Source organism: Crocodylus porosus, unplaced genomic scaffold (genome assembly GCF_001723895.1).
Source record: "Crocodylus porosus isolate Cpor-Errol unplaced genomic scaffold, CroPor_comp1, whole genome shotgun sequence".
NCBI classification, from domain to species: Eukaryota; Metazoa; Chordata; order Crocodylia; family Crocodylidae; genus Crocodylus; species Crocodylus porosus.
Window position 1 is genome coordinate 83,969,962 of NW_017728918.1, and position 25,237 is coordinate 83,995,198.

General features: G+C 39.3%; 1 protein-coding gene across 3 annotated transcripts in view; it reads right to left on the bottom strand.

Moving 5' to 3' along the window:
- HACE1 (HECT domain and ankyrin repeat containing E3 ubiquitin protein ligase 1) overlaps positions 1–25,237 on the bottom strand; it is an 83,762-nt gene that overhangs the window by 26,654 nt on the left and 31,871 nt on the right. For 2 of the 3 annotated variants that reach the window (XM_019537813.1, XM_019537812.1), the window contains 9 exons: positions 24,545–24,791; positions 16,770–17,107; positions 14,483–14,551; positions 13,664–13,751; positions 9,617–9,728; positions 9,425–9,522; positions 9,149–9,236; positions 6,541–6,690; positions 2,370–2,566 (listed from right to left, as the gene is read on the bottom strand). In XM_019537813.1, coding sequence (XP_019393358.1) covers positions 2,370–2,566; positions 6,541–6,690; positions 9,149–9,236; positions 9,425–9,522; positions 9,617–9,728; positions 13,664–13,751; positions 14,483–14,551; positions 16,770–17,107; positions 24,545–24,791 — 1,387 coding nt within the window. The remainder of the gene's footprint in view (positions 1–2,369; positions 2,567–6,540; positions 6,691–9,148; positions 9,237–9,424; positions 9,523–9,616; positions 9,729–13,663; positions 13,752–14,482; positions 14,552–16,769; positions 17,108–24,544; positions 24,792–25,237) is intronic. The other variant, XM_019537814.1, reaches the window with a different exon arrangement.

Below are 25,237 nucleotides of genomic sequence, written 5' to 3' on the forward strand. Positions count from 1 at the left end.
TTCAGTTGCAGCCTTGGCTTTCCTGGTTTGCTCCCCGCAGGAGGTCCGCTAGGTCCCTGGAGAGCCAGGAGGGCTGCTGTGCCTTCTTGCTGCCTTTCCTCCATGTTGGAATAGATTTACTGTTTTACTTTCAATTTAAATACTTTTTTTCTCTAAACAGGCAGAGTCACTTAGGTATTCTCCAAGAGTTTACAAATTATATTTACATATGCAACACAATCTAGCCAGCTTTCCTACTTTTAGTTCCCAAGCCAACTTTGTTTTAAATACTTAGATGGCATTTCCAATTGGCAATGCTTTTCTGCTAGACTAAAATAGCATGCGATTTTTCCCATTGTTCTCCATGACTTTTGAGTTGGTTGGACTGGCTGTGCATGTTGCCTTTTTACATGTACACCCAACAAAATGCAAATTTTAGAAGATAAAATTTCTCCTACCACAGATGTAGTAGGTACAATGAATTATTAGACAGAAGTTTGTTCTTCAATTAAAAAGTTTCTCTGTAACTACTGGGGCAGAGACTGCACTGCAAAAAACCAAAGTCATGTATTTAAAGTCCTTTCTTAAAAGGTATTTTTAAATCTACTGGAGCTATTAAATTATACACTTTAAATATTTTCTTAACATAACTTTTGTTTAATAGTTCACAGATATCTTCAAAAACTCACATCATGATATGTACTTTTACTTCTCAATCACTGAACTGTCTCTACCCCTGAACATTAATAAAAAAAAGTAATCTAAAAGCTGTTCTTTAGATAGTCATGGTTTGATAATCTTTTTCTTCCTAGTGGATTAAAGTTCATACTTCAAAGGCTGCCAATTAGTCATTTTATTATCACCCCCAAAATGCTAAGGACCAAATAGAAATTGAGTCTATATAAAACTCTAGATGTGGTCCTGTCATATTAGAACTGAGGCATGTTGGTGAGCTAGTGTGGAAACGTGATTCAGAAATGTACATCAACACTTCTAACAAGAATTTTGACCTTTGGAGATGTCCTAGTAACCCTGTGTCACTAATATGGTCTCCTTTAAGAGTTCAAACTGAGAAGGATTTAGCTTGAATTCCTTAGTAATATACCCAAGAACACACATATACATAAATATTTAAATAATATTAAAGTTGACATATTAGCAAATTTTTAACTTCATGAAAACTGAAGAAACACCATAGAGTCTCAGCAGTAAGTTTTTTAATGGCAACACAAATAAAAAAATTATTGCAACATACATCTATTTCAAAACAAGAAACATTGAGAGACTGGAAACAAGTATTGTAGCTCCCCTCCAATGTAAAAACTGACATTGGATTGATTCCCTATTGCCCTGTACTCCATAGTCCCTTATAACACTACAAATTAAATGAAAAAACAAGTATAAACAGTACAAGATGGCAGGGGAATCAAGGTTATATTATATACGGTAGTTATTTGAATGACATTTCTGCCTTAATAAAAAGGAGGATTAGGCATATGAAGACTCACAGACAAAGTCTTCAAGGCAAGCTAAGAAAATTTTAAAATAAATGATGACACCAAGTGGCTATCTGCCAGTATAACAGCCTAGTATTTCACCAGCAAGAAGCTGAATTACTATTGTATACATACCGTACACTACTGAAGTCAAACTAGAGCAAATATGCTTCAGTTAATTAACATAGTTCTAAAACAAAGTCTATTGTTTAGACTTTTAAACAAAGTCTAGTACACACATTTGTTTGGGTTTTTTGTAATCCCAGTTATAACTCTGGCATATTCTATTACATTAAACCAAAATGCTACATGTAAAAAAGCTCCAGTCTTGACTGTTAACAATTTAAGGTTTCAACAATTCCCTGCCTTAAATCATTTTGTTTAAAATCTTATTCCTTTTCCCCTTAGCAAATAAATTTATACCATATTTTTCTGTACTAATGCAAGGCCCCCATGCACAAAGATCTTGATTTCTAATGAGGTTTCTGGTGCTTTGCACTTGTAAATATCATCTACTTACATATCTTAATTATTCCATTACTTAGTGAAATTGGTGTGTTTTGGAAAACTTGCACAGCATTATGTGCATTTGTGCTTGCTGTTTTCTCTTGCTAGTATTCTCCAGGACAGCTTAATCATATGCCATACTATGTACTGTCACTTTTAGAAATCTTCATTTGATTAAAAAAAAATAATAATAATACCACTGAATCTATGAGCTCCTTAAAGAACTTTCCTCACAGCAGTGGTTGAATCTGGGGATCATTTTGCCAGGTACCTTTTAGAAATTATGGCCATACTTTGCTTTAAGTACTGTATATAATTGATGCTTCTAGTTGCTTATATTTCAGTCTAACTTTTTTTTCCAATAAATTTTGGATAAAACTCACTCACTTTGTTTTCCTGAGTAACAAGAATACTTGCTCCCCCCGGTTTCAGTGGCACTTCTTCCATTGCTCCAAACACATCAGTCTCAACTGAGAAAGTCAGTTCCAGACCCAGATCACTGATATCATTATCTAAAATCCACTGCAAGTTCTTGGCATACTCTGGATCAATAGATGCTACATCCTGATAATTTACCGGAATACCTGGAAAAAATAAAACCAAAATCCACATAAAGTTATTTTCTCTATTCTGCTTGTTCTGTGGTAGAAGACTGCCCTCTAGAGATAGTCTAAAAGAATGCAGTGATAAAAGAAAAAAAACCCCAGGAGGCCTGATCCACAACACAATGTAATTTACCTCTTTATCATTTGGAAAGAATCCACAGAGTCATTTTAAATATTTGGTCTCCTGGTGGACCAAAGCCACCAGAAGTTGTGCCTTTCTGTGACATTGATTCAAGCCCTGAGTTCATCATGGAGGGCAAAGAATAATCACCCTGCTCCTTCAGTCTCCTAAAAAAAATAAGCCTATGCTACAGGAATTTGCATTCTGTAACACTTTACAGGTACAACCATCTCTGATATACAACCTCTCTGCCCACTAAAAAGCACTTTGCAACTGGAAGAAAATACCAATGAAGTTATTATGAAGATTTTTTCTATACTTGAAATACATGTTAATGTCCTTGGCTTTTTAAGTTTCTCCTTTTTTCCTTGCCATCCTTTCAGCAGCAATCTGTTTCAGCTATGCTAACTCACTTCTAATACAAAAACTAAATTGTGAAACTTTTAAGCAACTTCCAAATTAACTTTCATAATGTAATGTAAAGAGGCTGAAGGGCACATAAAATTGCTAGGTGCTCAGCCAAGCATAGAAAGCAATTTTAGAACTGCTTATTTTCATCCATCTCCACAAACAAGTATCCCCTTTGTAGTATTTATATTATGCAAACACTGCTGATAACTAGACCTGCCCCTATATTTTCCCCACTATGAACAAGGGGAGGTAAGAAAGGCCCTCCAAGCTCTTCTTTGCCTTTCAACCAGCCAAAGCCATAGAGACCTCTTCCATTTCTAGGAACAACTTTCTTCGCCTTGTGTTCTATAACAGGAAAGGCACTTTATTAGTCTCTGTTATTCTTAGAGTCATTTCTGTCCATTCACACACCTAAAATGTGATGGTATTGAGCTACAGAACTATCCCCATCCACCGAGACAGTTCATGGAATGTCTTGTGAGAGCACAACACTGCAGCAAGGAATTCCATCCAAACCTCCACTCCCATTACTTCTTCCCAACTAGCACAGTATGTCATAACTCTCACGGCATGCTACTTACTCGTGAAGTTATGTAGAAATCCAAAACAAGAGAACAGAGTATACAACAAGTACAGCAACAGCATAAAGAAGGCTGAGAACTAGTTATATTTAAGTAATCCTTCTCTTTCCAAGTCCTCCATGCATGGAAGAGTAACATGTAGTATGAATCATGGGGACGAAGAGCTCTGCCTAACTATGGACTGCATCAGCATTCCTTCACACTGGGCATTTGAGCACACTGCAAAACAGAGTATAATGTCCTAAACTCAAGCTGTTGCTTTGCAGCTCAACACCATGGAAACCTATCGATGGGTTCCTGCTATACCCATGCTGTGTTGTGAAGAAAGACTTCTATATTGTAAGGTACTGTTTTTCTAGGTAAGATGCAGTAATGGTCCATATCTCTCTTAACCCATCTTGAAAGTCTATCCCAGGGATCAGCAACCCCTGGAACACATGTCCAGCATGGCACGCGAGGCCATTTTGCTTCGAATGCCACAGCCAGCCCCGGCTCCGGGGAGCTGCTGCCAGCAACAGAGCCCAGCAGAGCTTGCAGTGTCCCAACTGCCTGCTGGGAGCAGCCTGGGGTCCTGGCTGGCAGCAGCTCCCCAGAGCCAGGGCCGGCTGCAGCTGGGAGGCTCCAAACAGCTGTGCCAGGCTCTGGGATCAGCTCCACACTGGCATGAGCAGGCACACCTTGGAGCGGGCGGTGGGGGAGGGGCCCGAGGCAGCGCAGCCCTGGCCTCTCCTCAGCTCCTGGTACGGAGGTGATGAGCCCAGCGCAGCTGTTTGTAGCCAGCCCAGGATCTGGGCAGCTGCAGCAAGCAGAGTGCAAACAGCTGCGCCAGTCTCCAAAGCTCCGGCATCAGCTTTGTGCTGGCGGTGACTGCACAGCCACCTCAGCATGGACATCAGGGTGCAACAGGACTCCTGCAATAGGAGTGTAATTTACTCCTGCAATAGGAGCACTATTTGAGAATCACTGGGCATGTCTACACGAGACACTCCTGCACAGTGGTTACTGAGCATTTATTTAGTACTTGTACCTGGCAGGAGTTACTTCGCAGTAGCATCGACAAACATCTTTTAAGTGATGCTATTGCACAGCAGCCTAATACTGAGCAGTAGCATGCTGTGACACACTACTGCACAGTATTTTTAGCTACTGAACAATCAGTGTCTCGTGTAGACATGCCCACTGAAACATACATGGCATTGGAGAATAAAGGAGAGAGGACAATTCTTTTTTTTCCCCTTGTTGTGGGTTTTTTGTTTTTGTTTTTTATATATGATACACACACACACACACACACACAGAGCTGTGTACTCTCCCCCTTTTCACCCAAATGATTCTCCGAGTACTAGGCTCTCTATCTGACCATATGTCAAGGGACAAATCCACAAAGTACTAAACGGCTCCAAGAAACAAAGCCATTATACAGGTTTTCTTGTGACAGCATCAAGAATGGAAGCAGATTTCAAAGCAGTGCCAACTTGTAACTTAACGCCACTTCAGAATCACTAGCGCCAATTTATTTAACAACATGGGACCAAGGAAATCCTGGTTTCAAGCTCATGAAAGAAGGCAATGTGGTGGTCAGAACAGTAGCATACATCTGATCCTATTTAAAAGAATCTTGGTACCCCAGTAGGCCTGTGTGAATAGGGAAGTATTTGATTTGGATATGGCCAATTTGGAGGACAGTGATTCCATTCAGAAATTCAGATCACTGTCCCGAATCAAGTCAGCCAAATTGGCTTCAGAAGATTCAGCGCTGAGAGATTCGGTGATCTGGCCATAGACTATAATGGGGAATCACTGAAATACCTATAAACCTTGTCATTTTTTTTTGGCAGATTTGAATGAAAACAGCAGGGATGGTAGCCCATTCTAAGGGCATGAAGCCTGTCAAGTTTCAAGGAGATAAGTGCATTGGTTTTTGGGAAACTGCACCCCAAACTGCTGAAAGCAAAACTTGTGTCACTTGTGTGTGTTAAGGCAGATTTGGATGAAGACAGCAGGGATGGTAGCCTGTAACAGGGGGCCTTCCCAGTACCCATTAGATCTCTGCCCACCCACCTGTTTCTGGGCCAGCTACCTGCCCCTATCTTGCTCAGGCAGAAACAGCTCACAAAAAGGGACAGAAGGCTGCAGACAGAGGCTTATATTCTGTTACTACGTCCCTCCCCCAGAGCACTGCGATTGGAAGGGGACTCAGGGAAAGATCACAGTCAGTGACCAGCTACAGATGTCAGGTCTTTTCCCCCCTGCTCCCCCTCCCTCTTCTCAGTTTGTTCCCCTGAAAGACTGCCTTCTGAACCTCCAAAACTTTCCCAAATCTTTTCCAAATCAATTCAGAGAGTTTATTTGGTCTCCCAATTTGATTGGGATTCGGTGATTCAGCCTCCAAAATTGGGCCAAATCTTCTCCGAACTGAATTGGTGACTGATGCTTTGCACATCCCTAATCACCGTGTTATTAATAAGCCTGGCCAGCATAAGCATGGAACCTCAAAACTCTCCCCCTTCTAGAACATGAGAGAAAAGAAACAAAATTATATATTACTGAAACAGTGGTTACAATTGCTATTAATAAACTTTGCCTCCCATACCCTTAATTTAATGCAATCCTGAAATTTAAAAAAAAAATTGATAAAAAGCTAAATAAATGCTTAAAAATAAAAAACATTGATATTATCAGTCAAAATTATTTAAAAAATAAAAATCAAATTCTACCAAACCTAAGTATAGTTCACCAAAGATGAAAGATTAGCACACGAGCAACTGCACCACCTAACTCCACTTACTGGTGCAAACTAAATTATCTAACTCTCCAAAATAGGAATTTAATTACTATACCAAGAATATGCTTGTAGAAAGACCTTGTGAAGTAAATGTTCACCAACTGCCTGTGGTTCAGAGCTAAACCCAAGATCTGTCCAGCAAACCTAAAGTAGTTCAAGTGATCAGGATTCACAGAAGAGTTACTGTTTGGCTGGAAAGTTGTTCCTGTAAAACAAAGGATTTATTAGATTTTTGTTGTTAGCCTGGACTTTGCCACTGCTGTTTTTTTTTTGTTTTGTTTTTAACTCCAACTTGTACACCTCAAATACACTGAACAGTCACAATTTGTTTGTAGAAAACCAAGAGCAGCAACCATTTAGTAGGCTCCCCTGGTATCGCCAATATGAGAATGAGAGAAGTTAAAACTCAATTTTAAAAAGTTGTGACAAGCTGATTTTTTTTCAGCGGGGGAGGGAGTTGTACACATTCTTATTTAAAAAAAAATTAGGCCTTATTTATATTTTCAAGTTATTTTGGATTAACATTGGAGTGAGTTTAAACAATAGCTATTTCAGAATAACTCTGTGCTTAGACAAACTTGTTCTGGAAGAGAAAGACTGAAATTTATGATGTGGATTAAGTTAAACCAGAAAAAGGTGCTCCTGTTCTGAAATAAGCATCCATAAAGGGAATTATTCAGGAGCAGCTAGCCCTGAATAGCTCCACCAGCAGACAAGTCCCCTTTCAGTTCAGGGCCACCAAGCTGTAGTTATCTCCTTTACAATTATCAACTGAGCAAGAGACATTGGATTAAATCTTGACTTGCATTATGCAAGATGCAGGATAGAGTCTTTTACAGACACAGGCCTGTATGGCAATGATTCAAGTTAATCCTGACTGTCCTAGAGCAAAATTTTAATTCAGTTACTTCAAGAACTTAACATAGGACAAAAGGGTTGCCCATCTGTAGGACCCCCGAATAAAAGGCTTCGCCTTGGGAGAAATCCAATGCCTGTGTTTAGCCTTGGAAGTTCCTTCTTAAAAGACAGAAGTTAGAAGTGTAATGGTTTTAAAATACAAGTTAAGGGCCTTCCTGGGTGGTACACGTAAGTGCACATCACCAAAACTTGTAATAGGCAAGATCTGACATTACGAAAGAACAGAAGGATGCTTCTCTATATAATTAAGGTGGATTATGTAGCTTCAAGCTTTCAACTGTATGTTACAGGCTGAGGGAATTTATATAATGTTCACTGTTCAGAGTACTATAACAAGAACCAGACAATTTTCTTCAACATAGTTATACTTTTATCTGTGGTCCACTTCAAAGCTATTTTTCTCCTATTCTTCTACTTTGAAAAAGCAATTAGCTAGCTGCAGATTCTGAAACACCAAACCATGCGCAAAATTTGACAAGTTTCCCTTTTCTTTTTCTTTTAACTTAGGTTGTAATTTTTTTCTTTCTGAAAAACATTTCAAAGAGGCTTAACAAAGAATCAAGTTAAAATGGTATACTAAGACCGTCACCAGCGATCACTAACTTATGCCTTCAGTATGATGCTAATATGGTTAGAACCTGGATCATTCATGTCTGGATGGTTTACAACCAATTTAATTTGCAGTAAATGGACAAAATAAAAGCTAACCATGCAACTGTTTTCTCCAGTTATTAGTTCAATGGGTGCCCTATCTCCACATAGCTGGAACTCAGCAGCAGTGTTCTTTGAAATAAAAGGTCAGCAAAAAGTTGAAACGCATCAGTGGCCCCACAGAGCTGTTAGCTGTGGCTCTGCATCTTCACCCCAAGCTAGTTCACAAACCCTTATCTTTCCAAGGAGGTACACAACATAACCCTGTGAAGTATCCAAATTTTACTAGGTTATATATTAATGGTAATATAGGCCCTGGTTTTGTAGTATTTGGGTATACACATAAGGGGTTCCAAAACTAACTGGCTACTCACAGACTTGAACTATGACCATACAAAAGTGTTTGCTTAATCAACGCCTACCCACTTCTACTCCATAGGTGGCTATAGTAAAGACATTTCAGTCTTAGTCTTTTTAAACAGTCTACAGAATCCTCCATGCACCCAGAACTTTTTCTTTTAATTCTCAAGAAGTAATCCCAGACTGCTCCTGTTTATCAACAGAGTTATCTGCAGACCCCTAAGCACTGTTAAAGTAGAAAGGGATGGGGAGGTAGAAAGCTTTGCATCTAGAAAGTTTCTGGGATAAAATATAAATATACCCTAGCAACCAGAATCCACTTACAGAAGAGCTGTTCCATGGAGAATACCAGCTGGTTTTACTTTAGAGTAGTTGTTCTCCATTTTTTAATACTCAAAGCACCCCTGAGAAAATGCTAACACTTAGTTTTCATTCTTTTTTTTGACTGGAAAAATAGATCGATTTTTCTGTTGCAAAGAATTCAGAAAGAACACAACAGGTGAGCATGTTTTTAACATGATGGACTTGTATTTCAAGTCTCTGGCTTTATTTTGTGAATGTTGTTTGCACACCTAATAGTACTAACATTGTAACCCTTGAAAGGATTTTATCGTACAATGATTAAGAATCACTGCTGCAGAGTCTACTTACATTATAAGATGTCTTTTACTTGGATTATGAGTATTTGCTGACCCTTTTTTTAAGATTAGAAACAATAAGAAATACGAACGTACCATCTGCCGACTGGGTAAATAGTGCATAATCTGGGTTAACTATCTCACTGGATAAGATATCAAACCATTCGCGTACCACACCTTGACCCTGCATGTCAAATGGATAACACAGTATGGTAAGCAGAACAATCAATCATATAAATAGCTTAACAATTGAGTTTAAGAGTACTATTAAATTGCGAGTTAAATTTAATAACAGTTCCATTACTGTAACAATACTATTTATGTGTATATCTTAAAGCATTTTCTAAGGCAGTTTCCAGTATTTTTACCCACCATGCCTTCTTCTCCATGGAAACGTACAGCAATCCCCTGCTTTAACTTTGCACAATTTGCTTTAGACACAACTTCACAGCTGCTCCTAAAAATAGAATCTAAATATGAAACAATTAATGTTGCAGTCTTAATCTCATAACAACAAAAATAGTATACATTTTGTAGGTGCATTTTCTCCTGGTCATGCAATACCTCTGTGAACCAAGAGGATGTCATTTTCATTGACTGGCCTGTGTACCATGTCTGAATCCGGCTGTCCCAAATGCAAGTGTTCATAGAACCATTCACAACGATCTTTAAATGGCTGCAAAAGATATGACATGTGCAATGTATTAGTCATTTCTTGAGCCTGGTAATGTATCATTAAGTTAAATGCACTTCAGATATTAAGCTCCAATGAGGGACTCTAATAATAAGCAATTAGTAGACAAATATGCATGCATTTTAACAAGATTTCACAAAGGGAATAAGAGTAAAACCAAGCACATATCTTACTAATAAAAACACTCAAAGCACATTTTCTATAGCTCATTTTTGCATTTGGAAAAGAAGACCCTTGACAATTTAAAGCTTATGTCCAGACACTTTGAATGTTATATCCGTCATTGAATACATTTGCAACCAACTAGTTCACTTTCAAGTTCAACAAAGCTTACAATAATGGATTCTTATGAACAAAGTTTTCTTTGAAGCAACCCTTCACATCCTCACTTAGTATATTGCACACAAACATCCTTCTGGCATTTTTCATCCCCAATTTCATAACCAATAGTATCTGACAATTAAAGGACCTCACTGAATAAAAAATTAAAGAGATATTTGTAAACAAAAACTGCTAACAAAAAAGCCTTATTTTATTCTACTCTCAACTGTGAACAATTTAATACATTTGATTTTTGATCCAAAACTGACCTTGTCCACACTAAAAGCACAGATATATTTCTGTAACTCAGTCATGACACATGCATACAGGTTTGCCTTTTCCATATCCTTTCTGCCTCATGACCAGAGCTGAAAAATACTTGTGCTTATGTATCAGTGCATCCTAGGAAACATGGGCTATTCTCCTACATCAGTGGTTTTTAACCTATGGTCTGCAAGAAAGGACTACGATCAATCAAAAGTATAAGAATATCCACACTTACAAATCAAAGGGGTCTGCACCGCCATTCAAAATTTTTTAGGGGTTCACAAAAGAAAAAAAAAAGGTTGAAAACCACTAACGTACATCATCTCAACAGGTGACAGAGCACCAGAAAGGTAAAAGTGTCACAGGAGCACTAGATGGCATATGTTCTAAGATGCTGGGACATCAGTTAAACTAGTTATGCAGAGATTACCGAGAGAGGTTACTGGCATCTGGTCTCCAGAAGGGAAGAAAGGAGCACAGAACAGGTTACAGGAAGAAACTGAGACACAGAGTAAATAACTGGTAGGGTGACACACTGTTGATTTATTGCAAACATGGCAGCTGAATATGAAGCACAAGTTATGTAGATAAAACAAGTTTACAGCAAACCATGCCACTGTTTGGTTATAAATACAGTTAAACAAGCCAATTCATGGCATCTGAAAAAGTAGGCTATCACCTATAAAAGCCTATGCGCTTCCCTAAACTGGTTAGTCTTTCAGGTGCCACCCTTCCTGGTCTTCTGCCTGACTTCACACTAAAATAGCTAACTACCTCTCTGTAGTGCACAGAGAAATTTAATCTAGAACTTTCAAGATTTAAGATGTTTAATGAAAGAGCATTAGCCCACTGATTTTTTTTTTTTTTAAATGCCTCCTTCAGGCAACCGTCCAATAAAGGAATGTCTCAAGAACTCACCCTTTGTCCCAACACCCAAATCCCCCACTGAAAGCTCCATTTACATCACAGACTATCATGAGAATCACTGGCTTTGAAATTCAGATTTGATGTTCTAAATCCTTAGTCATCTGATGCTTTGTTCACTATCATAAGCATGTCTTAACACTAGAAGTGGAAGGTTTTTCCTGTAACATGCTGAAACTGAAACAATTTTTCAAATGAAAGGCCCTGGATAAAAATTATCTGACCAGAGCATGGGCAAAATGATAGCAACAACAAAACATATAATTTACTGCACTTTAAAGTACTTTTGAGAGCTCTAATTCAATAGCAAATAAAGACTTACAAAAAGATTAGAATTCCCTAGAAATCTATACCAAAACACAGCCCTTTTTCAGCAGACACTAGCTGAACTGATCAGATGGTTTCTTCTTTTAGACTCTGAATATTTAATTTAATATAATCTCAGTAATTTTAGAGTATTTCGCTGAGAGCAAGACCTGACATGCAGGTCTGCTTTTCCTTCACTGATCATCAGTCAGGCTGAATACAATACACCTTTACTTCAGATACAGGACAAAATATGGAGCTTTGCTAAATAAAATCTGGAATGGATTGAAAAAAAATCAACCAATGAATGAAAAAAATCCTCAGTATCCCACCCTGAAAAATTAATTGCATAAGTAGGAATAAGGGTTAAACAGTCTCTTCAAGTCTACATACAAACTGCCTAATACTGTGGACAGTAGAGGACAGGGGTAGTTCTCTATACCTATAAACCCTCCATATATGAATTTTTTCAACAAGACTACAAATGAGCTGGTCTCAGGGACAACTTCCACTGCTTCCTCAGATTTCATAGATTCATAGACATTAGGGCTGGAAGGGACCTTGAAGATCATCAAGTCCAGCCCCCTACCTCAGGGGCAGGAAGTCAGTTAGGGTCAAAGGACCCCAGCGAGATAAGCATCCAAATGTTTCTTGAAAGAGTTCAGAGTAGGTGCCCGCACTACTTCTGGTGGGAGCCTATTCCAGTCCCTGGGGCTCAGACAGTAAAGGAATTTTTCCTTATGTTCAACCTAAGATGGTCAGATTTCAGAAAATCTTTACAAAGAACCTCGTCTCAAAATACCAACAAAATATATATTTTTTTAAATGCAGGAGGTCTTTCCAATGAGGAAGAAGCAAAGCTATAATGACTACTACTGGGGATAAGTGAAAGGCTTCCTAATAAAGGTGTCCCTTGTTCAAATTTGTTTCTATTTACTGAAGAACAAAATTCTCTCCATAAGCCACCTGTTGCCCACCAGCAGTCCTTGGATAATAATGACCATTGTGCAGCAGATGCTCATTTACACATGGGCAGTGCTTACGTTATTTAGTAACTGGGTATGCTAGGTTTAACGTCCAGATTTCTCACTTAATTGCCTGAAAGAGAAAAGATGGCAATAAGTGATATCAATACCATGTTAGCACTCTGTCGACATGGGAAGTTACTGCCGGATAGTTATTCAGCTTTAAATTGGAATCCTATCTTAATTAGATCCTACCTTAATCGCTTCTCGGTCTTTTGTGGGTTAAGATCAAGTGTTTACTTCCCTCTTTAGCCAAACCCTCAGAGAATTTTACCTTCAAATAGCATTTGACAGTTAGCAGGAAACAAATACAGAGAACATGCAAGATTCCTGAAAGTATGAATAAGGCAAGCTGCAAGAGAATTATAACTCAAAGACTAATGCAAAATATTGTGCAGCTGTGTACCACAGATATTTGGCCACAATTCTCCTAAAATACAAAAATCAATAAGGTATATGTATAAGGTTGAAGGCAGAGCTGTACAGAGATCCCCCAAACTAGTTCTGTGCATTGGAAGCAAAGGGAATATAACTATGTTAGTGTGATACGGTCAGCTGATACCCGAGAACCAAAGCTACATAAACATGGCTGTACTAGTACTGGTTCTGGAAGGAGAGCTAGCTTGGGATGTGCATCTGCAGGAAGCTGCCTTGCATCCTATAGAAATGCCTTAGCTTTAAAAGGAAAGAAACAGAATTTTAAAATTTTACTTTATCAAACAATGTCACAGTGTATTTCTTTAAGTTCCAACTAGAGGTTTTCAAACTTCCTAAAGCCACAGAACCTTTTTATATCACTTCTGCTGCTGCAGAACTCTTACCCATATCCATGGAGCCAGGCAACGCAGCCTGGCAACGGGGATGCACTGCCTCCAGGCCTGTTCTATTACCCCAAATCTCTTTGCAGAATCCCTGGACGACCTATTGCAGAACCCCATGGTTTCCCAGAACAGAGTGTGAACACCACTGCTCTAATACAGTTCTTACAGACAACTAAACTTTATTCTACTCATACAGAGCCAAGGAAAATGAATGTTGCGTTAAAGGTTTAACTAAGCTGTGCTTAACATTTACCTGTGCTTTTATAATGTGCATAAATCTGGACATCAGTTCAGGACACTCCAGAAGAAAATGGAAGTGGTCAAAAATTATTTTAGGATTTCTGAAAGAAAATGTTTTAAATTAGAATGTAAAAAGTACGAATAACTAATGAAACATTCTAGTGACAGAAATAAACATACCTAAAATACATTTTAAAAAATGGCAGAGTGAGTACAGTACATTTTCAAAAAAAACCCCAAAACACCACCATAGTGTAAAGTGTGTTTTCTTGACTCTCTGCCCCAAATAGTGAATTTTACCTCATCTTTTATTTTAGAGAAGCAAGAGGGGTTCTCTAAAGAATTTGCAAGGTTGTGAGCTGAGTAGTCCTTGGAGGATTCTGTGGGAAGAGCCAAATGCTGGCATAATGCTTAAGCTAGATTTTGCATTTCTTTTAAAGGTCCTTTTGTGAGAAAAACAAACTTCAGAAAGGGGGTAAATTTTGACCTCTAGTCTCTGTTTGGAAGAGAGTAAGGAAAAGGACCTGCTCACAGACCAAAAGCCTGATTTCCATCTTAACATATTTGGAGATCTGAAACATAGACCATACTCGTTTACATAACGAGAACAGCCTCATGTAAGCCTCAGTCCTTTACCTGCTTACATTCAACCATACATTGCTTAGGAGCAGTAGTAGTTCAACAGGGCTCAGTAGGACCACTGGCATGGGGAAACTGAAACAAAGTGTGAGTACCTGCCAAGACGGCACCCAGCCACATATCTCTGAATGACCATTAAATATGGTTTCAGAGTAACATTTGGAATAAAAACATTTAAAATGTGAAGGCCTACCTGTTAACAAAACACTTCAGAACATCATCATGTTTGCAGACAAATTCTATGAAACGAGGTGATGTCATCCTGTAATACAAGTAAATGCATGTTTCATAAAGCAGTTTTCTTCAGTTAAAGAACAAAAACAGGCAAAAACAGCAGGTCATAAAACAAATCCAGATCTGGTATGAAAATTAATATCCATAAAGTTACGTAAATCAGTCCCAAAAGAGTCCAGAAATAAAGGCAAGAACAAGACATAACCTGACTGGAAACTGCTCTTCAACTTAAGAAAGCACATGATTGTGAATGGACTGCATAAGTAACTTTCTGCAGGACTTTTGCCTCTTTCAGAATGCAGATACACACAGTGCGCACATCCCTGTGATGCAGGTGTTAAACAGTTTTCTGTCCAATGAATGGAACATGGACTCATTCACCTTGCGCTTTTTTAAGTTGCATACGGAATGAGAAAATAACTATGAGAAAACAATATTGAAACCCTAATTAGTTTAATTTGTGATTTCTTTTTTAAACAAAAAAGGAGGGTGGAAGAGACTGAAAAAAGGAATCCCTTACATAGAATGATAGTGCTATTTAGTAAATTTATTATCCTGCATACTTCCATGAGTGGCTAAATTTTCTAACCTGTCTAGCAGCAAACCAAAATCTTGATACCAAACGTTTGAGATATACATGCCCCAAAAATCAATGATCTATGCACAGTGCCCACTACACATAATAATTAAGAATGACTGTCTCCTGGAGCCACTTTTAAACTACCTAGAATCTACACGCAACTTGCAAGCCACTATATGGCCATCCCAAATATATTGGGGCAAAACATTTTGCAGAGCCAGGTTTATTCTGAAGGACTTGTGTTCATCAAGCGCCGAATTAGCTCATATGGCTCTCAAAGCATGCAGGAGCTCCTAAAAGTTTTGACAATGCTCTTTTCTGTGATTTTTCAGACCACTAGGAGGCACAAGTCTAACAAACTACTCTTGTTACTACACTGATTGCGACAGAAGTTTATATATTACACACATACACAAATATGTATAAATAGATCTCTATTTTAGTAATGTCTTTTTTTTGACAAAAGATACTAAAAGCTCCCCACCCAACTCATTATAAATGTTAAGATTTTAATTTATATCTCCAAAAGCAAAGCTATTAACATAGAAGGTGAATTAAATATTTACTGAAATGTAAGTCTGATGCAATGCCACTTGCATGATTTATTTCCTCACAACTAAATTCAGAAATGTATTTTCCTTCCAAAAGCAGGTGACAGTAAATGTTTAAAGCTGGATATGGAACTGTTTTCTTTATACTATTTTAAATGTCTATCAGCTCCTACAGAGAAGAATTAAATCCTGCATTCCCATTTTGCCAAGTAAGGAAATTTATTTAAATTAATGTTTTTAAAGATTTAAGTCCACACTATTTGCATATTGAGTAATTTATTAACAATGGTGACCAGTTACACTTCCCTGTAATTATAATCTTCATTTATAATTACACCATCTTTAACTTCCTTCCTAGGTTGCTTTAAATATATTTTCCAAAATAAACTAAATATATTACAAGGGTGGGAAACTAAAGATTAGTTGTTGCTGTACATAAAAGGACATTTTGCCCAGTAAGTATCTGACTGCCGGATAACCGAATGTGCCAGTTATCTGAGAGGCGTCTTTGCCTTGTCAAGCAAAGACGGCCCTCCCACCTACAAACTAGTATCTGCCAATTTAAGACTGAATTCAAAGTGACTGCACTCCAGTGACCTACAATTGAAAAGCATCATATCTTATTACAATACTCAGCAATAATATAGTCAGGTGAGTTTGGCTTCCACTATCTATTTTTAAATTAAATGACAGTTCTACATGTAGTTTTCTGGACATCACAGTTACAGTGGTAGTCGGAGAAAATGTCAAATTAGGCAAAACTTCAGCTGCTTTGGCTGCTTATTCTTCACATGAATTCCAAGATGTCAAACTGGTATTTTTCTGCAAATATCCCATGTGGTTAAGACAAAATGAAAGAAAAGAAACCCCTAGACAGTCGATATGAACAGAACTGCAATCACATGATTAAGGAAAATAGGCTGCATTGTCTAGAGGTAGGTGTCATTAGAGCAGGAAAAAAAACATTCCAATAATTGAACTAGTGAAAGCACTAGGAAGTGATCTCTTGATTGTCATTAGCTTAAGCTGGTCAGCATTAATGTTTTCCCAGGAAAGTATAGATGTTTGGAAAAAAAAAAAGTAATAGTCCAGGTAACAAGCAGAATTCTTCTTACCCCTGAGGCATCTGACAGGAGCAGCATATATAAAATGCCTGAATGACAGCACTTAGCCTGTTTGCTGTCATGGAGATAACATCCTGGCAATCAGCACAAGCTTCCTGCTTCCCGGCAGCATCATATGCTTTAGAATCCTTTGCATCAATGGATAGCTTTTCTCCACTCTCAGTTCCTTCAGTGTCAAAGGAAGGCGTAGGCGTAGCATCCTGCTGCTCTGGCCCTTTTTGCTTTAGTAAGATGGAAGTAATGTTGGTAGAGTCTCTTTTGTTCTTCATCAGTTCTGTAGCTATCAGAACAAGCCATTCATCTAATGAGTGCCACAGTAATTCCAGGGGCTGCAATGAACAAAGAGGCAACAAAAACATAACTGGGCATTTTTATGAATGTTTACAATGGGGATAGCATGCAACTGATAAAATACATAAATACAACATTAGTTCCATGCACATAATTAAACTGCTACATGAAATTCTAATAAGTCATCTTAGAAATGAGAACAAGTATTTGTTCGTGTAAATTATTTTTTTTATATCCAAAAGGCATTTAGAAAATTACATAAAATTAAATAAAAAGCAAAATACAATCTATCAATCCAGCATAGTAAACAAAAGCTTATTTTTTTATCTTTGCTTTCAGTGAAGTGGTTCGCAACCAGGGTGCCATGACACCATAGGGTGCCATAAAATGCTTTTAAGCATGCTGCAGGGTGTTGTGCAATACTAGCAGCATTAGGCATACAAACACCTCCAAAATTCACATGATAAATCCACAGATTTCAGAGAAGAATCCAGTGTCAAAAATATTTGGACCTGCTGTGGTGTTTCTGAGTTCTTTGCAACAGCAGAATTATTCTACTGGCCCTGTCTTCCCCTGCACCCCATCTCCCCACAGACTTGGGCCCCCATCTCCCCCACAATCTCCCTTCCACCCCACTATTCCCTGACTCAGGATCTGCCCTTCTCCCCACACTTGTGCAGCCTCTGCCTACTCCAGCAGGCTTCAGCCAGAGGCACAAAGCACAGCCCCAGCCTGGTCCAGTAGCAGCAAGTGCTGGCACTACAGTGCTGCTACAGAGTTGGACTGGGGATGTGCTTTATGCCCCAGGCTGGAGCACAGGCAAGCAAGGATATGCTGAGGAGGGGCAAGAGCAGGGGTGAAGATGAGGATAGGGCAAAGGGACACAAGGCCACAGCGGACAGAAAGACGCAGGGGGTGCAGAAGTGGTGAGGCACAGGCAGCAGCCTAGAGGCAGGGCTGGGGCTGCGGCAGCTACCTGCCATTTCCCCTACCCCTCTCCCCGCCCAGCCACTTTGTACTCAATTTCAAGACAAGGGAGTTTTTACCTGCTGTGTTAAACTAAACCATCAGTTGGCAGGAATACCTTAAGCTTAACAAGTTCTGTAAATTCAGTTCACAATTAACATATATATGCAACTCATATTTAGTACATAGTAATTAGGGGTTTAAAGAGATTTAGGGCCAATACCGATAGCCAATATTTAAGGAGGCATATCGGCTGATACCAATCTGATTTCCAATACAGCTGCCTCCAGTTGGCAAGTCCGGTGTGCTGGAAAGGGAGGAGGGAGGTAAGGGGCATGGAGGGAGCAGATCAACACCGCCCCCCACAGTGAGGGAGGGGGGCAGGCGCTGCCCAGGTGGGGCAGCGGCAGCAGAGCTGCGGCTTGGGAGGGCATGGAGGGGGTGCCCCCAGACCTGCGCAGGGCAGGACAGGCTGCAGCGCTGGTGGGAAGATTCCGCATCCACCCCAAATTTCACCACAGCTCAGCTCCCAGCACTGCCAACCACCCAACACTGCTCCACCTCAATGACCTGTCTCTACCCACACACTGGGAAGAGCCAGGGCTGTGCCGGGCAGCTGACTGCGGCACTACTGGGTGTGGAGGTGAAATTTGGCGTGGATGCAACATCCTCCCAGGGCTGCTGGAGCCCACTCCAAGCCCAGCCCCCACCGAGAAGAGCCCCACGCAGCCCCAGCTGCAGCCCAACCCACCCCACGCAGATCTGGCGGCACACACCCTGCCCCCCCGGGTACAAGCAGTGGTGGGAGCTGCCCCCACAAACCCACCCTGCCCAGGCAGCACCTGCCCCCTTCCTCACCGCGGGGGGCATTGATCTCCCCCCACCCCACATGCCTTCCGCCACACCGGACTTACCACCTGGAGGCAGCTCTCCACACTACCTGAGTGCTGCACTGCGGCTGCACACAGCACGCGCATTTTATCAACCAAATTATCAGTCCCATCAGGCCAATATCTAATGCAGCCAGTTTTCTTTATGTTGGTACCAATCCGATATTGGACCGATGTATCGGTGCACCTCTAATAGTAATCGCAAATGCAAAAAGCTATCCATAAACATTAAAGACTGGCTGTTCTACTGGTCTGACCAAGCTATGGGGTACAAACCTCTTTCCAGCTATGAGCACAGCACGTAATACAAGCCTACCCCTTTAGAATGTTAAATCTTTATTCTGTATCCTGGTACTCAAGAAATTACAGAGGTTACTTTTCAATCGAAATTTGGCACAGGTTTGGCAGAAGACCAGTCTAGGCCTCAAAAGCTGATAGAGGGTTTACTTAACAGACACTATGATTTGACAATTGAACTCCTACTGAATGATGGACACCTCTTGAATACAAACATGTTATCACATGTATCAGGTCATTCCCACACTTTAAAGCATTCTTTATAGGAGTATTCAAAGAATTCAGATTTCCCTCCCTGAATTTTTTTAGTACTCCATTTCTAAAACTTACTCTTTTTCCTCCTGTTTCCCTACTTATTACACCAATAACTGGATGGTACTTCTTTGGGGTTACCTCAACTGAGTCTGCCAGTATAGGTACCATTTTCTCCCCAGCTGCATCTGACATAAGATCAAAAAAGGCTGGCTTCCCTACAAAGATGCACAATCAAACTTTACCACAACATAATGTAAACAAAGGTTCTAACTGAAATACAAGATGTAATGAATGTACAAAAAAAGTATGAAAAGAGAGATTCACCAAGACTAAGACAGACAGGCATTTCCTGGAATACCTTTATTTTTTTTCTCATCTCTTCCTCTAAACTTTTCAGATGTTAAGCTTGTGAGACTCCTTTCTCTGCTGTTGTCTGAGGACTCTTCTTTTAATTCCTACCATGCCTTATACATATACGCATCTGACTTGCCATACTAAATTATTTCCATTTTTCAACTCAGTATCTCTCAGGATCTTAATTAAATTCAAGGGATGTACTCAATGTCATGATTAGACAGTTTAAATTATTGTTCTGCTAGTACAGCTTTTTAACTTGGCATTTTATATACATATTCCTGCCATCCTCATTCAAGGCTGTCCATATTTTATTCTAGCATCAATGAGCACGCCTAGGCAGGTTAGCTGTCTGGACATCTTCAACCAAGACAAAGCTAAGGTACCTGCTTAGCTTTGTCTGTCATATTGAAGGCTGTCATATGGACTGTCAAATGAAGGCTGTCATATATATTTTTTTAAATTATTCTAATGGTTAATTTGATTTCAGGAAAGGTTTCTTTTCCCCTTTGTTATATTATCTAAAAACAACTTTCCTTGAGTCAGGCATCAATGTTATTAAATGCCAAAGACAGCCCACTGCTGTGTATATTTCTATTAAATATATTCACCTTCACTTTCCACTAGCCTAAGAAAAAAGTGGTGAACAGCCTAGGCACCAACAATCAAATTTATGTCCTCAGCTTCAGCACACTGCAACACATGGTTTGTATCGACTGTGAAATACAACATGGCATAAGACACCTGTTTTTCCCAAACAGAAGTTTCCACAACTACCTTTCCCAGAGGACACTTAACTACTTTATCCCATGAAGAAGGTATCTGCTGTAAAACAAATCTTGCAAAGAACATGGTAGGCTGTTTGTAACACCCATGATCAAAGCTCTGCACAGGTCCTAAAAGGAGCACAACATTCAAGTCCTTTGCATTTGTTCCCTCTTCTTCTATGTTTTGTATCTGCAAAGACCCAATTGGTCTGCAAATCAACTGCTTAAGAGACTACTAATACTTCTGTAACAAAGTCAGAACATTTTGGCCTCTATCCCTTAGAACCAAACTCTAAGATCGATGGCAGTACTTTAAGCTAAGGATAAGAAACAGTCAAAAATCAATACGTAGGGAGGACCCAAAGGTTTCTTGGGACTCCAGTAACACAAATACTTCAAGTCCAAAAGGGGGACACTGTTTGCAACTTACAAGTCAGGATTTTTAATTCAGTACTCTCTCTTGCTAGGGCAAACTCAACCCTTTCCTGTAATTTATATTTAACACCTTGAAAAGTGGAGGTCAGCTAGTCTTAAAAGTACTAAAGAGACCAAGCAAAATCCAAGAAAGAACTGTTCCTTCTAATTTTAAGATTTTAATTTAGATAAATTTCATTAAACCCCCAAGCAAAAAAAAAAAATATAATGAAAATTCAGTGTTGTCAATTAATCAAAAACCTATGACATTACCTACTTAAATATATTTTGGTCATTTCTTTGGAAAGTGTAGATTGATCATACATACTTTATAAAGCATGTATTAGTTTACTTTCAGAAAATATTGTCAACTCTGTAATATAAGCCTTACATATTACACACTGCTACTAAACTTAGCTGAAAAGGGAGGTAATTGAGTATGTGAAACAAATATGGGATGAAATGTTCAGCTACATAATCAAAATATTCAAGTGAAATAGGATTTAATTGAAGAAGAGAGTATAGTTGCATTAGCAATCGTTTTACAAAGACTCTCATATTTTCCAACACAGCCCATACAGAAAAAAGGATGGAGATCAAGCAAAGTAAAAATTTAATAAGCAATTTCTGTAACACCGCATTTATGGATTTTAAATGAATGCCTATCTCCCATCCAAATCAGCCTGAAAAATATCACAAATAAAAATATTAATGATCATCTAGTAAAAGATATGTACTACTCTCAGTTCCAAACATTCCTGTTCCTGAAAAATTGTGTCTAGCTGCTTAAACAGATGTGCATGGATAAGTGTTTGTCTCCTTTTGGTTAGTAAAAAGCTGCCAATTTAATGCAAAAAACTACCAAGGTGGTTTAGTAGTTACCAATTGACGAAAATTTGAAGTAGTACAAAGGTAAAGCAAAATTAAAGTATACACAATTTGGTTTAATGTTGTTTTAATTCATGACAAAAGTCATGATTCACCCTGCTTCTAACTGTATTACTATCAAGAATTAAACAACCTATTTGAAAACCAGGTTTTAAAATATTACTAAGAAATATCTTCTTAAACTATCCAATTTCTTTCCTTGTTTCAGCAGAAGCTGTTCAACAAAATAAAATAAACTAATACCTAACCCTTACAAAATGCAACTGAATATCCAGTTTTGGGACTGCTGTATCCCTGTTAGTGTATTAATCTTACACCATAAATATACTACTTAATGCTAAAATGACATGCACATGAAAGAAAATACAGCTGACACTTTTTTTTTTTAAAACAGTTGTTTTAAAAGGAAGGCATCGGGTCAACAGCAAATTGAAACGCTGTACAAAACAAACCATCATTTCCTGTAGCATGTGTAATAACATACCTTCAAAGATGAAATTTTTTACAAGCCAGTAGCTACAGGAAAGGTTTAAAGGCAGGAGTGAAACAATAAATTTTAATTCATTGAATATTAATATTCTTAAATAATACTGCCTCTGGAAAATGATTAAATTAAAAATAACCCATAAATTAAGAACTGACTTAAAATTGCATCTACTTCAAGAAGTTGGATCAAATAAAACAATAAAACTTCAATTTCTTCCAAATATTAATTTAGAGTTACAGATACTGAATCTACCATGTTTTAGAGCATGGCTGTCCAACTGTCAGTCCACGGGCCATAAGAGGCCTCCAAGGGGTTAAACTGTAGCCCAGGGCTCCCACACAGCTGCTGTTGCCCTCTACTGCTGCAGCTGTAGCAGCAGGCAGGAGCTCCAGGCTCCCCATCCCTCTGGCTTTCCCTTCCTCCTCCTACCCCTGCTCCAGGGAGCAGAACAGTACAGCATAGCAGTCTCCAGGGAGCCTGTGGCCAAGAGTGCCCAAGTGGTGAGTGTAGGGAAACTTGCTTCAGAAGGGCTAAGAATGAGTTGGGGTGCACAGTGCAGTGGGGAGATATAGGGAGCAGCAGAGAGGGGAGTGCCTGGTACAGTGGGTGGGCAGCAGCAGTGAGGTATGTGGTACAGCAGAGGGGCCAGGAAGGCAGTGCAATGGGAAGCTTCCTAGGCAAGAAGTGCAACAGGGAAGAAAGGAGCAGGAAGGAACAGGAGAAGGTGGTAGGACATGAGGTCCCCAAAACCCATGGTCCCCACCACACTGGTGCAGCCTTTACTATGGATTCAGGGGAATGTGGCCCCCAGTCACTTAGAAGATCTGTTTTAGAACACTTAGAATACTCAGAAATACTACTAAAAACAGAAAGAAAAGCAATTAATTTCACAAACATAGCTTGGTAATTATAGAATCATAGAATACTTGAGCTGGAAAGGACCTCAGGAGGACATCTAGTCCAACCCCCTGCTCAAAGCAGGACCATCCCCAACTAGATCATCCCAGCCAAGGCTTTGTTTAGCTGGGTCTTAAAAACTTCTAAGGACAGAGATTCCACCACCTCTCTGGGTAACTAATCTGTTCCAGTGCTTTACTACACTCTGCATGAGGAAGTTTTTCCTAATATCTAACCTAAACTTCCCTTGCTGCCACATGAGACCATTACTCCTTGTTCTGTTATCTTCCACTATTGAGAACAGTCTAATTCTATGCTCTTTGCAACCATACTTCAGGTAGTTAAAGGCTGCTATTAAATCCCCTCTCCCTCTTTTCCTCTCCAAATTCCCTCAGCCCAGTTCCCTCAGCCTCTCCTCGTAAGTAATGGACCCCAGCCCTCTAACCATTTTTGTTGCTTTCTGCTGGACTCTCCAATTTGTCTACATCCTTTCTGTAGTAGGGGGCCCAAAACTATTTGGCCTCACCAGTGCCAAGTAGAGGGGAAGAAACTCTTCCCTCGATCTGCTGACAATGCTCCTACTGATGCAGTCCACTTTGCCCTTAGCCTGCTTCTCAACAAGGGCACACTGTTGGCTCATATTCAGCTTATTGTCCACTGTAACTCCCGGGTCCTTTTCTGCAGAGCTGCTCTTAGCCAGTCAGTCCCAGCCTCGACCAGTGCATGGGATTGTTCCATCCTAAGTGCAGGACTTTGTACTTGACCTTATTCAACTTCATGAGATTTGTTTTGGTCCAATCCTCCAATTTGTCTAGGTCGCTCTGAATGCTTGCCTTCAGTGTATCTGCTATTCCACCCAGCTTGGTGTCAACCACAAACTTGTTAAGGATGCACTCCATCCCATCTTCCTGATCACTGATGAAGACATTGAACAAAACTGGCCACACGACCGAACCCTAGAGCACTCAGGCTGGCAACTAGACAATCCAGCCATTTTCTCTTACAGTCCATTTCATCCAACCCATACTTCCATAGGTTGCTTAAGAGAAAGTTGCAAGAGACCATATCAAAGTCTTGCTAAAGCCAAGGTATAAAAGCATTTATACGCCGTATAAAATGACATATTAGAACACATAAAGAACAAGAAGAACAAGATGAGATGTAAGCCATGGTTAAATAGAGCTCATGTAAAAATCATTACACAAAAAGCAAAGAGCTGCATCTAACTTAAAAATGAGTAGCGTAATCAAACAAACTTACTTCCTGTTCATGAGATGTCTGATTAATGAAAAAATGCTTTGTGAAATTTATCACTTTCATGTCTATCTTCCTAACAACATCATATACTTTTCTGACCTTGAACACCTGACTTCTTGGAGTTTTATTTCCATTGTAGCCCATGTCATTTCCATTATTGGGAGAGGATGGGCCAATTCGAAAGACATGACAAAATATCCTCACGATCCTTAAGAGACTCTTCATTTGAGCTTCATAATTACTTGACAAGCTGGGGGAAAAAATGGAATATTTAAGTATTCTTTCAATTTTTTTTAAATGATACTATTTAAAAAGACACTTTTCTTTAAATGTTATGATTCAGATCGCCAAAGGTTACATCCCTCTGATGTACGTGGGCAAGAAAACAAAACAAAACAAAACAAAACCCGTGCCTAACAAACATGAATATACCCATTTTCCACCCACCCACAAGATTAAGCACACCTGCTACAGGCTTTATTGCACAGGTCTACACATTTAGCATGAGCAATTGAATGCAAAATAGCAAATAGAAGTTCTTTTGTGTTCATCTCTAATGAATCATAAGAAATTAAATTTGTAGACAATACAGGAGTAGTCCTACAACAACGCCCTGAAACACTACTAACCATACATTTCATAGACATTAGGGCTGGAAGGGACCTTGGAAGATCGAGTCCAGCCCCCTGCCCAAAG